We start from the raw sequence: 19,224 nt of genomic DNA, 5'->3' as shown, positions 1-19,224 counted from the left end.
GATTGGCATGAGGCCTTTTTATTCAAAAATAATGATTTGGTTTATGAACATTCAACAGGAAAAAAAAAAAGTTACTCCTTGTATATGGTCTATGGAGCATTGAGTGCACATCTAAATAGAGTTGAGTGTAGAGTCGGCCATCCACTCAGTGGCCATATTAATACCTAATTTGCCCAAAATATCTGCTTTAAGCCTACAATTCTTTGATGGTTGAAATTATCGGGTTGACTGTGTGGTCATCACCTGCCAAAAGAGAATTGACAGCACTTCAAAAGACCAATGCTCCCGGGAACTCAACAACTAATTAGTTATGGGCCAATCTATCTGCACCAAGTGTGGCAGACCTTCTGACCATACACACGGAGCTATTTTATGGTCAATATTAACGGATACTAAACCCGGCAATGCGGACGATCAATCGTCTCTGGGATCTGTCCAAAAAATAAAATACTAAACTGGCTGATCAGGGAGTTAGTTTTTTTCATTTAAAAAAACACTGAATCCTTTGGGCTTGTGCCAAGTAGCAAACGATTGGCCGAATTAGTCTGATCATGCAATACACATGTAGTTCCGGCCGACCACGACAAGACAATTTTGGCCTCAAAAGTCAGCTTTGGACAATCCCTTTTTGTCAGAAGGGTTTCTTGATGATAAGCTTATCACAGGTTGTATTGCTACTGGGACCCTGGAGATTACCTGTAATCTCCGGGGGACTACGGCAACTAGTGTTTAATTTTCCTGTCGCGTAATCACAGGATGAATCAATGGATTGTCCATCATCCAGAGCGAGCAACATTCTTTGTAGCCACTCAGTTCCGGCTTATAGATGAGAGACCAAAAAGGGGACCCTCTATTAAACTCACTATTTCCTTAATACATTATTTAATAATGGTGTTTCTAAACTAGACAACCCCGATAAGGACGGAAAAATTTTGTCGGTTTCGAAAACCTGACTACCTCTGCACCGATATCCTGCCTGGATGTGGTAACCAGCATCATCTCACCAGGTGGGGACGGGGGAACCCCCGATCTTGAAATAGAGCTGGAACCTGCATCTATCAGTGATTTATGGCACATCCTATGGATATGCCATAATATCGGAGATGGGAATACCCATTTAAGCTTGCCACCCAATTAATTTTGTAATCATGAACATAAACTCAGATTTTTGTTTTATCAGTCAACCAAAAGTTTGTCCAACATAAATGGAGTGTGATATGTTGTCTTAAGAGATTGAGAACTGAGCAGACTGCCCTCCAATGTCTACGGCCAGGTGAAAATAAATCAAACATGTATTGTTTGCATACAGTCGAAGGAGCTCAGACTCAGTCCTGGGCAAAAGAACTTCCAATTTAGTAGTTATTGTGTAGAATATTAGTTTTTTTTTTAAATATTATACATACTAGTACAGTATGTGTTTATGGGGTTAAACAAACAGAATTGGGATCCATTTGGCTTTTCTAATGTCCGAATAGTTGGCCAATTATAGTCAAAGGCCAAATATGAATAAAGCTGAGCAGCAGAAATAGTCGTATAACACTTTAATAGTATCATTGCCACTTTGTCCTAGTGATCGACAGGGTCACAGAGATCTGACTCCAACCGATCAGACATTGATGGCATATCTAGGAACATGCCAATAATGTCTGACCTGAGACAACCCCTTCAAAATGTGGATTAATTTTTATTATTGGAATTGATCCCTCTACAGAAGTTCTGATACTAAAAATGCAAGGAGTCTAAATTTCTCATTGCTGCCCTTGAATATTATGCAATTCCCTAACATTTGAGCGTGGCTTCACCAAAGGGGAGCTTAATTATAGGTTCTGTAGTATGTGGTTATTGTGTCATTTTCAATGACATTTTTATTATAGTCTTTGTTGTATTTCATTGTACTCGGATGATGATAAGATCCCCTTGGGTAAACACAACAGACAGCGTAAAATAAAAATATGTATCCCATAAGGGGTTTCTAAACTTGTAAATCAGTCATGTATTCAAGGGGCGGCTGTGATCTCTGCTTTAGGAGCAAATTTTTTCTTCACAATGAATTTGTGTTCTTATAAAATATCATTTGATTATACAAATCATAAATATCCTTCCACATGGATTCCCCTACTATAAAGATTATTTAGGTGGACAAGTCAGCACTTGACCCATCCCAACCATGTCATGACTTTTTGCCAATTTAAATTCCACAAAACATCCAGGTTGAACCACATTATGTATTCATTAGGTTAAGGGGTGTAGCTATAGGGGTGCCGAGGTAGCAGTCACACCCTCGCCCTGGTGCTTGTGGGTCCCAAAAGCCCCTCTGCCACCCAAAAACACATTAGCATCATCAAGGACTCTTGGTAGGTGAGGACCTGTTAGACATTTTTTATTGGGACACAGACGTTTCAAGTTATGTCTCTAAATTGCGTTACCGACTTTAAGAGATCTGGTAAGCTGACCTTTTAGGCCCCATGCACACGACCGTAGATTTAGTTCGTAATTACGGACCCATTCATTTCTATGGTCGACGGACACCTTCCCGTATATTTACGGGGAGGTGTCCGTGCCGTAGAAATGCTCCGCAAAAGAAAGGACCTGTCCTATTTTTTGCTTTTTACGGACCATACTCCCATACTTTATATGGGAGCACGGCCCGCAAATGCGGGTGGCTGTCCGCGGCCGGCCGTGCCCGTAATCACGTGATTATGTACTGTGATTACGGGCACGTTCGTGTGCATGAGGCCTTAGAGTCTATTCTGTGAAACAGTGGTGTGGTGGTTCTGGGTCCTCCGAACTACAGCAAAAGCAGTTACTTGTAATAGGGATGGAGTAGCTGTAGGGGTTCCAGAAAACTTTGTTTTGAGAAGTTCCTTCATTGTATAAAGGTTTGGAATATTGGTCCAACTAATGGTACAAGTTCTATGACCTGGACCCTCTTTAATAGTAAAGACCCACTAATACAGTGTAACTCCTGGCAATGAAGGGATGTTAACATGAACATCTAATGTTTTTAATGAACACCTCATTGTGCCTTTTGTACCTTGGCAATGCCCCTCTCCTCCATAAATAGCTGATCAGGGGGCTCCTACCAAAACCCCACAATAAGCATCTGCTCGGGGGACCAAGACTTAATGAAAACGGACTACCCCGGAATTCAATTTTTTTGTAGTTTAGAGGCAAATGCATGTGTCATATTGCCACCTAAAAGGGGCTCTATGCCAATGGAGTAAAAAAAGTTGCCACGAAGAAGATAAAAAACTGAATGAATCCCAACATATAACAGAGTTGAGAGAATCATTGTGCCCAATTTACTTATTCACGATCCACATAACAGTAGTATACGCTGGGCACATTGGCAAGTGCGGGCCAATGGTGTGCAGATTGGAAATGGATTCTCAAATCAGGTAGATTGACTTCAACAATAATAATGGTATAATAAAATAATAGAAATGATTAATACAAAATGAAAACAAGAAGAAAACAATGAGTTCTCAACCATAAGCAGATTTTATGAAAGCTACATATGGCACATTTTTATACACATCTCACTATACAAAAATGTATAATATACACTTTTACATATCTAGATGCAAAAAATAAAATAACAATAAAACAAAACATAAAGGGAGGAGATATTACAGAGATTATCAGACATTGAGCTTCATTAGATACAACAGGAACATTCTAACATTTACAAAGATAAAACATTTTTTGCCGTTATTAAAAATAAAATTTTATCAAAAGATATTTTGCCCAGAAGTTGGGAGCATTATTTATTATATATGTACAAACACACCTAACAAAATCAGATGAATATTTCCATATGTTTCGTGAATGGTGCATATAGACTAAACTGTAGAAATCGATTGGCCTTGGCTTGACTATCGATTCTGAACATCTCATATGTTTTTATTCACAAATTGAAGCTAGGCATAAATATTAAAAAAAGATCTGCCTAAAAGATTTTGAGAATTTCGGATAAAAATTTTGTGAGATTTTTTTCACTAATGAATTTTTGGTATTTGGCAGCCAAGTTATCTGGATGGAGCATATGGGAATTTTTGGGCTGTCCATTCATGACTTGGTTTTCTTGGGTTTCTCACCTAATGGTTTACAACAACAAAAAAACATTTTGGAGACCAACCAGCCCAGATGGGTCGAAAACCAACACTTAGACTTAGGTGAAAAAAAAAATATGACAACTTGTGTAGATTACTAGTCAATTATTTTCATATTATACACACTAACATAATTTACATTTCAGGAGACCCACGGGGACATATGCAGTAAGGTGTTCGAAAACACCCACAGTCTGTTTTTAGAATTTTTTTTTACAATGGTTTCCTAACAAAACGGCTGCCTCCTGTGTGTCGGTGCAGGACTCGCACATAAATATAAGGCAACCACATTGCTTCTTCCCTTCATCAGTTTTTGACCAACTTGTAGTCGTGGTCTCTGAACCTCGCCTCTGATGGCAGTGTGAACAAAGCCTAAAGAGAACCCGATTGCGCATTATGTGTAACTCCACTGTCTATTTGACTTAATTTTACGACCAATATCATTTGTTTTTGCATTATGTACGTGAGAGGTGATACATGCGTCTGTTTCCATCCTTGTGCTGCTCTTATAACACACCTAAAACAGTAGTTTCTTTAAGACAGACATAAACATCATAAGGCACATGGGAGATATAGAACATTTTGCTAGATACTGGTGCCGGCAATTGCATCATTTCTGAATCGTATCACTATGTTTCAATTAGAATTTCCAAATTCTAAAGGAATAATATATATATATATATCTACAATTGTGAAATGTTAAAAGGGGTTATCTGGTTTACAAAACCGATTGTGAAATATCTTATTAGGGAATGGAGAGCGGCTACTCTGGAGGGCCCAACACGTACATGTATTACATGAACGGCTCATTGATTTCGATGAGCACTATGTAATTCTTAATTTCCCCTGTGGTGGCGCTGCAGGGAAATTAATCACTTGCTGCCAGGTTCCTTCCACAGATCACAGCTGATCACTGGGAGTTCAAGCAGCAGGACAACCTGTGATCAGCTGATTTTCGGGGCACTATTCTAACAAAAAAAAAAAGGATTGGTCAATGCGGATAACTCCTGAAAAGTCAATTTTAATGGTCAGTCCGGCCTTTATTGTGAAGCATTCAAAGTGCTTTGGCATCTAAACTGGATCATGGCACAGGACGGGTAGATGTGTGCAATAATTTCAGCCGATAAGAGTTGTACCTAACAGGTTTGTGGTACGGTATCAAAGCTCTGAAGATCTTTTTTCAAGGATTTCTCTTATTCTAATTGGAGCTGAAGTAGTTCCATGTTTTCAATTTTTTTTATAGACCGATTAAAAAATAAAAACTGTAACCAGGGGGCATCAAATATAATTCTGGGGTGTTGTCAATTGCGTCCAAATTGGGAATATCAATGGGCAAAATGTCTAACTGCCGAGTAAAACCGGCTTCCTCGATTATTAAAAATTATTTTTTAAGGCTTTGTGCACATCACATTTTATCCCTACGTTTAAGCTTGTACATCTGCAAAACTCCCGACGTACACGCTAAACGTGTCCATAGGGCTCCATTAGCCCGACAAAGGCCAAAAGAGTGTCCTTTTGGCCTCCGTCGGGCTGGTATGTGTCGATATACCTTTTATTTGGAGAATGGAAAAGCATAGTAGCCTATAGGTGACGTATGCTACTGTATGACATACGTCACAGGTATTCGTTTAACTTCTACGTCATGGGTTTTTCAATAGCCTTTTATGACGTTTATGTTAAATCGATAGCATTATAGTCTATGATGACGGATGCCACTGTTAAGGCATCTGCCACAGCCTACGTTTAACGTATACGTAAAAACTTAGGCCAAAAAGTGATGTGCACAGAGTCTAAGTTTGTTATAGTTGCTGATATTTTGGTCACTAGGTGGCACAATTTTATTGCTCTGTCCATTTTTCATGTTTCCTTTCATTTGACAGAATACCACAGAAAAAAAAATATAAGAATCTATATGAAAAATACCTTTTGTCTATATATACACATGTCTTACTGGACATATCTTAAAAATGGCCATGACAATTTTATTTATTCTAAAAAGAAAAAATTATTTTTCAGATCGGAAAGTTCAGATTGAGAAATGATAAAAATGCCTGCAGAGATACAGACGAGACCGGCACACACATAACAACATTTATCTCCAGTATTCAGCAATAGTCATAAAATATACATTTAAGTAAATGTCTGATAAAGCTTTAATCTTAGGAATGAGGGGATATTCTGTACAAGATTGTCGACAGGAGCACTGCAATTAGAGGAAAAGTTGAGGAAAGTATACAAAAACATGACTCCGACTTCATGGGCAATTTAACGATTACAATGGGGGCAGGGTAAGGGGTCTGATGGCTAAAAAAAATTATTTAAAAAGGAAATAAAAAAATTAATGCCCTCCTGCCCTACTTTGTACTCTTTAAATAGCCACTAATGGTTGCTACATAAGGAACATTTGGGAGTCACATGAAAAATAGGCATACAAAAAAACAAAAAATTAACATTTTGTCGAAAATAATATTTTACATAGACAATTTTTCTGTTTAACAAAATAAATTAAATATACATGGCTTTAGTTAAAAATCTATATAGAATGACACATTTTCTATAGTCACAAATTGCTTTATAAAGTCTGTATTCATTATAGTAATGAGTATAAGGCATCTTTCTGAGACGGTGAAATGTTATTGCTGTTATTTACTGTGGCTTTTCTCAAAAATAATCTAGAAGTAGGTTTTATCCACATTTTATCCTAAGCAATTTGGTTTAGGAAATCCATACTATAGTTTTTTGCACCTTCTGCTATGCTTGATCTTCTAGGATAAAAATGGTCTCCATTAAGAAGACACGAGGCTTAACGACTTAGGCGTCTGGTGTGACTTGGCTAAGAAGGTGTTTTTCGGGGGCAAACGGAGAGGAACATTAAATCACCCAAGAAAAAACTGTTCTACGCTGTTGAACATGCTAGCTTATCTCTAATGTTAGGAAATACTGACTTCATGCAAGTCTATCCAATGGTTGACTCTCCATACTTCGTTGGACCTTTCGGAAGCCCAAACCTTGACCAGTACCTAAGGCTTGGCCAACCAAAAAGGCACAAATGTGACAACTGAACTAGTGAGCTTTAGTGACCCTTGAGTGGGATACAACTGATAATTGACCCACTCAATTGGGGAACACCGTGCTTCTTTCTCCGCAAATGCTAAAAATACAAAAACAAACAAAAACAGCAACAATGTCCCCGATTTCACGGAGACTCTATCATCCTTCATGAATCCATTTCTGAGCTGAACAGTTCTTTTGCATTAATTATAACATATTCATGTCTACTGGCAGTGTAGGCTGAACCAGGCAGTCTTTTTGTGAGGTACCGCTGACGAAAAAAAGTTCTTTGTGTATAGCATTTAACACTGATAGTGAATATGTTGATGCTGGTGAACTTTGCCTTCGACATGAGAGTGCGTATGGGTATGGATGTCTGTGTAAATCTTTGGGTACATTTTTGACACCACTCCGTTGGCCAAAATAGGTCCTTGGGGAAGTAAATGTTGCTGCTGAGCCACGTACTCCTCATAGTTTATGGAGGAGATGCAGTCTTTATCTACGATTTGTGGTAGGCAGACTCTTGGCTGCGGTCTATGGACGGCTGCCGCGGTTGGAGGAGAACATGGTTTCTTCTTCGTTTGGCAAAGCCATAGGAGAATAGTTCCGAAGATTAAAACTGCTCCTGCTGGAACCCCGATAATCACCGGCCATGGAAGACTACTGGGCGACATGCTCACAGGTGCAATGGGAGGCTTCGGATCTGTAGATGGAAGAGAACAGAAAAAAAAGTTGATGAAAAAAATGGATGAGACTGATTAAAAACAGAGAAAGAAGAATGAGAAACAGATGTCAGGCATAACTACGGACTACTAGTGCTCTACGGCTTTCTGATAACAAAACATCTGCCAAGTAGCAACGTGCGCTGCCAACAAATAAGGCTTTGTTATAGGTGTCCCATTAAGGTCCTAAAGGACAAACAAACAGTTTGCTTTTGTTCGGCGCGGATCTCCAAAGTTTTGTTTTATTTTGTCTTTGCCTCAATGTAGCAGAATAAACCCTCTCCGGCCACATGTGGTTTCAAAAATACCATCGCTCAGCAGCGAGTCTGGCGGCCTGGAAATAAAATGTGGTTAATGGTCACTAATACCTTCCTCTAATGTCAACAAGACAGTCATCTAAACTATGCGATCCGGTTGCGAAAATTTTCCCATGCCAGATTCGACCGAGCCAGACAACATGATGTTCGTCCAGCCCATTCACATATAATAGCAGTCAATTTCTAGGATCTGTTTGTACATTACGGAGAATAACCCAAATATTATATTACATTGTTGCTACCTATACAGTTCCAGGTCTCAAGCACCTCCGAGTTGTACGGAGCCATAATAAGGCACCTATAGGCTTCTATTCGGCCCTAGTGAACCTTCGTATGCCTCCAATCTCATGCAGAGACATATAATGTACCATGTTCCATCGGACAACATATTACGGAAGTAGGGAATCCCATGGATGCCATATGGCAGCACATGGACCCAATGTGGCACCATACAGCTTCTGCCATGTGTATGGGGCTATACTCCAGATAATATATAGAGCTACATTTTTTATCTATCTATCTATCTATCTATCTATCTATCTATCTCATATCTATCTATCTATCTCATATCTATCTATCTCATATCTATCTATCTATCTATCTATCTATCTATCTATCTATCTATCTATCTATCTATCTATCTATCTATCTATCTATCTCATATCTATCTATCTCATATCTATCTATCTCATATCTATCTATCTCATATCTATCTATCTATCCATCTCATATCTATCTATCTATCTCATATCTATCTATCTATCTATCTCATATCTATCTATCTATCTATCTATCTCATATCTATCTATCTATCTATCTATCTATCTATCTATCTATCTATCTATCTCATATCTATCTATCTATCTATCTATCTATCTATCTATCTATCTAATATCTATCTATCTATCTATCTATCTATCTATCTATCTATCTATCTATCTATCTATCTAATATCTATCTAATATCTATCTAATATCTATCTCATATCTATCTCATATCTATCTCATATCTATCTCATATCTATCTCATATCTATCTCATATCTATCTATCTATCTATCTATCTATCTATCTATCTATCTATCTATCTATCTATCTATCTATCTATCTATCTATCTATCTATCTATCTATCTGGGTATTATCCATTTTGGAAACCTAGTACATAAATTATATGAGATTACATAAGAACATGATATCCATGAGTAAACTTTAGGCTCTGTTCACACAAGTTATTCGCTTTCCGTCAGGGGTTCCAGTATTTTTGGAAGCATAAATAGCAGAATCTCGATGGAAACCTGATCGACAACATTATCATTTAACGGGATACAAAAAAAATAATTTGGAATACTCGCGAGGGTTCCATTATGAATAGAAGTCATGATGCTAGTGTGAACAGAGCGTAATGGGCCCAGTCCTAGCAACTCCTGCCAGCCAGAAGAGCTACAGATAAAATGTGTGGTCCATCAATTTTAATGATCAAAATACATGTACCTCTTAAAGGAAAACTCCGGTTTTGAACAACTATTTTCAAAATTAAACAATTAAATGTTAAGTAACATTGTAAATACTTTGCTTTACTTATTTCGCACTGATCCTGCATTTACATGATGTTTTCTTCTCTATTCATGTCTAAAGCTGAATGTAGAAATCTGCTGTTTTCTGAGGGCGGAGCTTATATTATCTACTTCCTGTTTCTAAGGCAGGAAGCAGAATTTAGAAAGCAGCTATGTATATGAATGGAGAATACCAATAGGTTTGGTTGATATGGTATATCACATGCAGGTTGTATATGGACCGAAGTAGACATAAGCTATTTTGTGGGTGAAGTTACTAGACTGCACGGTCTCAAATATTGGTTCAGTGCTTAACATGGCTGCTTCCTTTAAAAATCACGCTTAAATGAACTCTATTATACTTTTTACATAGTATCAATTCTGCTTACCAGGTAGTACGGTCAAAAATGCAATTTTAAAGCTGTATCCCATTGTGTTCGCACCCAGGCAAATATACATCCCAGCATCCTCTTCTTTTGCCCGCGTTATGATAAGTTTATTTAAGTAGGAACCGTCAGGCCGAGACCAAACATCTCCATTAGGTAGGACGATAAATTTCTGCCCACCGAAATCGATGGTGGAATTGTACTTGCTCTCCGAACCATATTCGACCCTCTTCAACCACTGGATGACTGGCTTCACATCACTACGGACCTTACACTGGAAGGATGTTGTGCCTCCGAAATCCACAGTGGTGTTGACCGGGTGGTTACCAGTCAGTATGGGCTTAGATTTTGTTCTCTCTAATAAAGATAGAAAAGGTAATAAATGCAATCATTATATTACTGAGAATTGTAGTATTTTTGTCAAAAACCTGATACTACTGTTAGCTCTAGGCTCAATTAGTACAATAAAAGACCAACAACCCTCCTCCTATTAGTGAGAATGAGATAATAAGAATCAGTTTCACAGCAGGCTGTAAAATGGGATGGCTTTTTAGAGTGTATGCGATATACTGACATCTAGTGGCCAATATGAAAACAGCAATATATTTTATAATTCATAACAATTCAAAAAATATTCTAAAACTGTCCTCCCACATACAAAAAAGGGATTTCCAGAAATAGGCCACCTTCTGATGATAGTGTCACATTCATTACGGCAGCTAATGCTGCTCAAACTACGCTAAAACCCTAACAACCCATCAGCAAATAGCATTAACAGTTTGTATACTAAAAATATTTTTTCCTGCAGTTTGTTTTTTAATTAGCAAGCAATAATATATTAAGAACAGTGAGATGTATTACTGCAGATTTTCAATTCGGGACTCAGGAGATAAACTAGGTGACAACTACTATAAGAGCTGTGATGGTGGCCATATTTGTTGTCACCAAGCTTCCCCAAAATCACATACCCACATATACACCTACGAAATGCCTAAATAGAATTTGTCAGACCTGCTCAGAAGACAACGACAAGGGAGAAATGCTTTTTTGCTAGGAATTTTTTGGATTTAAAGGGGAAATGCTTCTAAAGATGATCCCAATATTTCATAGCCAGTTTACTAATGTACAGAAATAGCGAGACTGACATTATAGAGGGTCCATAAAATGCATGATTTTTGTAAGACCTGAGTATATTAGTTCACACATGTCAAACAAAGTATCTGGCAGAGTCAATATTAGGAGATGTGAACCAGGACGAGTCTCATATCGGGCAACGCCGGAGTGTTTTTCACCTCATAAAAATATTCTATTTTTACTAGCTGCTCTTTGTTATATCTTCTATTATTATATTGTAGCCTGCTGTAACCCAGCCAAGAGTCCTCCAGGAACAGAGACAAGTCGTTAGGAACAACAGTAGACCTGGTTTGGTAGTCCTCTTTTTTTTTTATCCCGGGTTCGGATACAACGAAATTGCCAAATCTGACATTGGGCTGAGGGTTGATTCATTTTCCTGTCTGTGCTCCTGGTTTTAGTGTAAACACATGTTTTTAGGATCTCTACACAGCTGAATGGTGATTGCTACCAGATGTCTTCTTCTAGGTTGGCCAGCTCATGTGCTTCTCATCATTCTCAAGTAAGGTGCCAAAGAAAATTCCACTTGCTGATAACATCGATGCTATGGCAGAAATGGTACTTACGGATAACTTCTACTTTGTACGTTGCGTTGATCTGTCCGACCCTGTTGAACACTTGACACGTGTACTTGCCGCTGTCTTCGGGCTTGAGGCTCTTGAGATTGAGCGTCCACTTCTTCTTTTTGTTCTCGCCAATCTCCTGAGTGGTCAGAGGCTTGTTGTCCTTTAGCCAGGTGATCTCCGGCCTGGGATTTCCACTGGCAATGCATTTTAGACGAACGGAGCTTCCCACCGGACGGGCAATGACTCTCTTCCTCATTTTTGCTGGTTGGGTAAACCGTGGTCGGACTGAAGAGAAGACAGAAATGACTATTTAATAATGCTTAATATGAAAATTCATATTCAGATCACAGGTAATAAGACATTATAGGGGTTGTCTCATGAAAACGACCCATGTCCATATCCCCTATAGGGCATATGGACATCATAAAGAACGGTACCCCGCTCAGTATTCCCTTCTTTGAGCTAGAACGAAGAGCCACTCTATAAGACATAAGCCATACTTCTGAATTGGCGCCATGAACTACTACGTTTTTCCTGCAGTGGCCGCTGCAGGGGAAATGTCCTGCCAGAGAAGGCTTCCCCTGGCAAAATCAGCTGTTTGGCAAAGGTTTCGGGAGCGGGATATTCAGCGATCAGCTCCCATATAAAAGGGGTTGTCTGCGATGAGACAACCCCTTTTATATACCCCAGGGATGTTGGTAGACTAAGGATATCTGTGGCACCATGGGACACTGGTGGAGGGGGAGAGAATAAATACAATTGAATGTGGTGATCGCCGGCTCTAAGAGATCTGAGACACTGGGTAAACGACCGAGGGCACATGACCCTGGTGCCCAGGGTTAGCAAAGTCACTGCCACTCACGCAAAACTAAGTTGTCATTGAGTAGTCTTCTTCTATCAAGTCCATACAAAGTCTAACATCCCGATACAACTTCCATTAAAGCTCCCATAGGGGTTGCCAATCAAGCTTTTTGAGGCTTGCGAAGGGCAAACCTACTTCATAACGCAGTGCCACATAACTAGGCAACCAAAAACAAGAGAACCATGGCTTCAGCCGTAATGGTGACCACGTTGGTGCACATCCAACTTCTCAGAGACTCGGCAGAAGAAGACAACTCCAACATTTTAACCGTTTCTTTTTATTTTAAAGAGGCTCTGTCACCAGATTTTGCAACCCCTATCTGCTATTGCAGCAGATCGGCGCTGCAATGTAGATTACAGTAGCGTTTTTATTTTTTAAAAACGAGCATTTTTGGCCAAGTTATGACCATTTTTGTAGTTATGCAAATGAGGCTTGCAAAAGTACAAGTGGGCGTGTTTAAAAGTAAAAGTCCAAGTGGGCGTGTATTAGGTGCGTACATCGGGGCGTTTTTAATACTTTTACTAGCTGGGCGCTCTGATGAGAAGTATCATCCACTTCTCTTCAGAACGCCCAGCTTCTGGCAGTGCAGATCTGTGACGTCACTCACAGGTCCTGCATCGTGTCAGACGAGCGAGGACACATCGGCACCAGAGGCTACAGTTGATTCTGCAGCAGCATCGGCGTTAGCAGGTAAGTCCATGTAGCTACTTACCTGCAAACGCTGATGCTGCTGCAGAATTAACTGAAGCCTCTGCTGCCGATGTGTCCTCGCTCGTCCGACACGATGCAGGACCTGTGAGTGACGTCACAGCGTGATCTGCCAGAAGCTGGGCGTTCTGAAGAGAAGTGGATGATACTTCTCATCAGAACGCCCAGCTAGTAAAAGTAGTAAAAACGCCCCGATGTACGCACATAATACACGCCCACTTGGACTTTTACATTTAAACACACCCACTTGGACTTTTGCAAGCCTCATTTGCATAATTACAAAAATGGTCATAACTTGGCCAAAAATGCTCGTTTTTTAAAAATAAAAACGTTACTGTAATCTACATTGCAGCGTCGATCTGCTGCAATAGCAGATAGGGGTTGCAAAATCTGGTGACAGAGCCTCTTTAAGGGCAAATGACCTTTAACTCAACTATTCGTTGGGCCAAAAGGGGATTATAGATAATAAATGACATAGGATACTTCCAACCGCGAATACAAACACACACAAATAAAGCAGAGATGTGATAAATGAAGCTTGGGGCCGGCTCTCAGATGTTTTGGTCGGCACATTCAGTACAATAACATCACTTATGCTGTTTACTTGTCAATTGGATTTTTCATGTTTTTTTTAGCCAGATTTCCGTTGCTTGTTGAATACTTGTCAAAGTCAACGCCGAACATATGCTGCAAACATCCCTTCATATATATACTGAAAGGCCACATTCAGAGAGGGTGACACCATCATTCTGCTCAATACACCTCTTACTCCCTACAGTACAGAAGCCAATTGACCGTAGTAGCAGAAAAATAATTGTTTTTGGGAAAAACCGATTGGTTATAAGAGCTATGTTTTTTCACAGCAGACTCAAAAGAGACATTCATATAAGAAGACTGCTCACTAGACTGCAACTAATGAAACGAAACAATCGCAATTCAAAACACAGTTCAAAAATTTGACTCGCAAAGTGCCAGATTATCAAATATTCTGGATTAAAGGGATGGTCTTTGAAAAGTATATAAATGAATTTATATGGTTCCCAATTGGTCAATTGTCTACGGCTGGTCGACTGAAAACCACGAGAGTGCCGAACCTATATGTGGACTCACCCTTACAGGTATAATTGACATACTTTTTCATGACCGTCCAATAATCCAGAATATTTGATAATCCGGCAATCATCAACTCCAGCTAATTTCAGATTAAAATGATTTTAGCGTATATAACACCATTACAAATGGAAAATATGGGAGTCCAAATTTCTTACTCACCCCATTGCTTGTTGGAGAACTCTTCTAAATCTGGACTACGCCCGTCAGGAGGTTGATTGGGTTTTCCTGCACTTGAATCATCTGCAAAATAGAAGTGGGAATATTCAATATCACTGTAAAAAATTGTCAATATAACAATGTGCACCTATTTTTTGTGCCTTTTTCCTCTATTCATATCCAGAGCCATTTCCATAATTCTGCCGGTTGCCCTTGGAAACCGACTGCAGTTTAGCTCCACCCCGCTGACAGTCATGTGACCTAACAGCTTTCACAATGCCATTCTTTCTGGTATCAGAAAACCAGCAGAATTTCTGATTGTATTTTGAGACCTCAATGGTGCAGAACACACATCACGTAGATAAAGTAATGGATTTACCAACTTATACATTTTTTATGTCGATTTTAACTGTGGAGTTCCCCTTTAAATCTTATTTTGTCAACATTTTATAAATAAGAATTTATCCCTAAAAAACAGAACAAAAAAATAGTTCAATCATGTCATTTTTGAGATCATCCGATGTCTGTCATGTAACAATCACTAAAAGAAGCCAAAGGGATTGTCACCCAGCTTTATACAAGAACCGAATGACCTAAAACGCTCCACTGTTCTGCACAGTTACCCCCTATGCTTTCCCTTTCATCTGTGTCAGTCTACACTGTCGTTCTCACATTCTATTCATCAACTAGAAAGCTCTGGAAGGTCCTGGAAACACTTTTCTCAAATATTTATGTTACTGCTCGACATGAAAGTGGATAAATAAAAAGGTGCCTATGTATTAAGAGTGAGTGGATGTGGCCATCAGGGACTGGATCTCACGAGGTATCAGGGAAGGAATGGAAGACATTAGTTTTCTTGAACGAAACGGAAAAAGAAGCCGCAATTTATGGATCGTTACTTAAAGCACCGGACTTTTCTCTGGGATTGTGAGTTCTCGGAAGCCTTGAGTTGAAAGGAAAGATAAATGTATTCGCAACGTCGTTTGTAATAGAACACCGAAGCCGATGAAATACATGGCGGGTCCCATCCGATGCTGCCCATTCAAGCTCACGTCTTCATTCTGCCCAGGGGGGAGGGGAGAACAGGGGTTTACATGCAGCTTAGCACCCCCCTCTCCGCGCACTTGTGTTACACACGGTCAAGAGTGCCCACCATTGACATATACTTCCAGCATGTGACTGGCATTCTCCACTACCACTTGAGTCGCTGCCAAGCCTTTGATGTGAGCCGTAAGGCTTGAAATCTATTTGATCCTTTGAAGATGTAGCTTTCCCCGCTCCTTGTTATCCTGCCAAATATCAGAAACCTGCGCGCTTACTGACAAGACACAGTCCGTTAAGCGAGCAGCGGCTTGGAGGAACGCTGCTGTGCCCACTCTGCAAATAGCTTGATTGAAACCTGTGCCAGCTGTGCGCTACCACTGCTCACCAACAGCACAATGCCCGCACAATGCCCGCCATCATCAGAGGGATCTAGTGACAGCTTTTTCCTATTCACAAAGACGAGCAATGCACTTTTATAATAATCGCTGGGATCGAGCAGGCCATGGACTATTTTTCACAATGGGACTACTAGTCCTTAAAGGGCCATACACTACAACAATCCTTCGTAAAAGGGCAAATTTTGAGGGAAAACCTGTGCCGATTATTTAATATAAGATCGCAAGTATAATATTAAGGAAGTCCTGAAAACCAAACTAGATAGGGGCCGCCGATGGGGTGACAAAGGAAACGACTACAGCACCTAGGGGAACACCTAAAATTGGAGTATTCTTCACTCCTAGCTTTTACCATAGGACGCCGATTGGTATCAAAAACCTGCAGATGGTGGTGCGGACACAGCTCCTTAGGCCATGCCATAACTGTGCCGTATATATATATTTATATGGCACAGTGCGGGAAAGGGTTAAAGAGATTATCCTAACTGGAAAACCTCTGCCCATATATCCTTTTATTGACTGTGAAGAGAACGGGATCCCCTGTGGGAACCAGGACAGATCATATATTACGTTGTTCTTAAACTATCCACTTGAATGGGGTTGAGCTGCAATACCAGACATGGCCTATGGACCAGAGTGGCGCTGTTTCTGGAAAAAATGGTCAGCGGTCGCATACTGCTATCATACAAAGATCAGGCAATTTATGGGCCAGTGAATATTTCCCTGGGTAGCCTTTACAGACGGTGACTGTTTGTACATGTAGACATTTGGCAATAAAATCTCGGCCCCGGTCTTCATCGGCAGGGTCTGGATTTCACATATTCCTCCACCAGGTATAAGAAGTCGTTGTACTTCTGACAGCCTCATTTCCTTTCTTGCAAAAATCGGAAGCTCATGTTCTGAATTGGCGCCAAAGAAAACTTTAATAATACGTCCAATAGAAAGATATCGCATGCAGCAGATGTTTATCCCATCACTTCCATGTCAGGGGCCTTACAATGGGGGTCCATTCACACACAGCTCCTGTCTGCAGCTCACAACACATTGAAGATTCATATACTGCTATGCCATGCGCCTTCACTGGTGTTACATAACCGCTACTATAACTTACAGATGTAGCAGAGCTGAATTTGTCAAATGTAGTAGAGTGGAGTTCGTCAAGTGTAGTAGAGTTGAGTTCATCAAGTGTAGTGGAATTGAGATTGTCAAAAGTAGTAGAGTTGAGTTTTTAAAAAGCGGTAAAGTTGAGTTTGTCAAGTGTAGTAAAGTTGAGTTTGTCAAGTGTAGTAAATTTGAGTTTGCCAAGTGTAGTAAAGCGGAGTTTGTCAAGAATAGTAGAGTTGAATTGGTTAGAAGTTGCAGACCTCAATTTGACGAAGGTGGAACATGCCAAGTTTGTTATATATGGTAGGGCAGATTTTCTCAGATTTTTCACAGGTGAGTTTGTCAGATGTAGCAGTGCTGAGTCTGTCATATGTAATAGAGTTAAGTAGCAGAACTGTTTTATAGTTTATAGTGCATAGTGTATATATGTGGCACAACTGAGTTTGTCATATGCAGCAGGCAGTATCATTGTGGCTAGGTTTTCTCCCACTTGTGGCATATATTCAGTTTTCTGTCCTAGCCCTGTATTTAAGTACCCTGCCCCCTGCCCCCGTGCCCCACTAGCCCTTCCCTAGCTACGCTTTTGGGAGTAGGACTGAATTTGTCAACAATATAGCAGAGCTGATTTTGTCAAAAGTATCAAGTCAGACTTTGTCATATTTAGTAGGAATGAGTTTGTCAGATATAGCAGAGCTGATTATGTTAAAAGTAGTTGGGCAGTCTTTGTCATATTTAGTAGGAATGAGTTTGTCAGATGTACAGATCTTAGATTGCGAGATGTACAGTGCTGAGATTGTTAGAAGTAGCAGAGCAGGGCTTATCGGAAGAAGTACAGCTGATTTTGTCATATTTAGCAAAACTGAGTTTGTCAGTTGTGCTGAGCTGAGATGGTCAGATAAAGCAGGCTCAGTTTAGCACAACTCAATATCACAATCCGCAGTTTTACATAGGACTGCAGGATATCTGAAGCTTCAGACGCTACAATTTTCTGTGAAATAATTAATTCCAACCCCATAATAAAATATTTATTGCTGCCTGTAAATGATCCAAGGCAATAATTGCAATTAATGATAGCACACGGTTCGTTACAGTGTATCGCTCTCTTTTAACAAACCCTACAGCTGTGACATAATCAGGACAGATTTCTAACCGCTGTATGTAAACAAGAATGTTTCCATTCATTGCCAGCAATAAGAGATCTTTTAAAATGGTGACAAATTAAAACATTAGAAAGTTGCAGAACTTTTCATGATACAATCATTTTGCTTTATTTATAAAAAAACGTGAAAAGCCCCTCAAAAACAAGGTCAGCTCTGCTACATCTATACACGGTTTATGCCTATAAATGCCAAAGTTGACCCTTCCCTAGAACAATGCCCCCCTACCCAGTAATTACCACCTAATGGACAGTCCTTGGGCCTACTGTTTTTTTCCTGATCTCGCGGATTCCTTAATTTGTCTAAGGCGATGCCAGCTACGGCCCCGACGTGAGGGTATGTTCACACGGCCTATTTACGGACGTAAATCGGGCGTTTTTGCCCCGAACTACGTCTGAAAATAGCGCCTCAATAGCGCTGACAAACATCTGCCCATTGAAAGCAATGGGCAGACGTTTGTCTGTTCACACGAGGCGTATATTTACGCGCCGCTGTCAAATGACGGCGCGTAAATAGACGCCCGCGTAGAAGAAGTGACCTGTCACTTCTTTGGCCGTAATTGGAGCCGCTATTCATTGACTCCAATGAATAGCAGCGCTAATTACGGCCGTAATTGACGCGGCGTTCAAGCGCCTGCACATGCCGGTACGGCTGAAATTACGGGGATGTTTTCAGGCTGAAACATCCCCGTAATTTCAGCCGTTACGGACCCCCGCCGTGTGAACATACCCTGACAGTCGCATGTGTAGCGTTTGATGTCGGAGGCCTTAAAAGTCCAATTTCACAGAAGATCCAGCTCTGCATAAATAAACAGAGTGACCCCTGAACCTAATCCTGAGACAAGGGCC

The 19,224-nt window shown here is 40.1% G+C and overlaps 1 protein-coding gene across 1 annotated transcript in view; it reads right to left on the bottom strand.

The window, feature by feature from the left end:
* Positions 1-3,482: 3,482 nt before the first annotated feature.
* Positions 3,483-19,224, bottom strand: part of FGFRL1 (fibroblast growth factor receptor like 1) — a 148,396-nt gene continuing 132,654 nt past the window's right edge. The window contains exons 4-7 of the mRNA XM_075856707.1: positions 14,680-14,760; positions 11,838-12,122; positions 10,144-10,497; positions 3,483-7,866 (exon numbers count right to left, since the gene is read on the bottom strand). Coding sequence (XP_075712822.1) covers positions 7,466-7,866; positions 10,144-10,497; positions 11,838-12,122; positions 14,680-14,760 — 1,121 coding nt within the window. The 3' untranslated portion in view covers positions 3,483-7,465. The remainder of the gene's footprint in view (positions 7,867-10,143; positions 10,498-11,837; positions 12,123-14,679; positions 14,761-19,224) is intronic.

This window comes from Rhinoderma darwinii, chromosome 1, assembly GCF_050947455.1.
Source record: "Rhinoderma darwinii isolate aRhiDar2 chromosome 1, aRhiDar2.hap1, whole genome shotgun sequence".
Lineage (NCBI taxonomy): Eukaryota > Metazoa > Chordata > Amphibia > Anura > Rhinodermatidae > Rhinoderma > Rhinoderma darwinii.
This window is presented reverse-complemented; position numbering and strand designations above follow the sequence as displayed.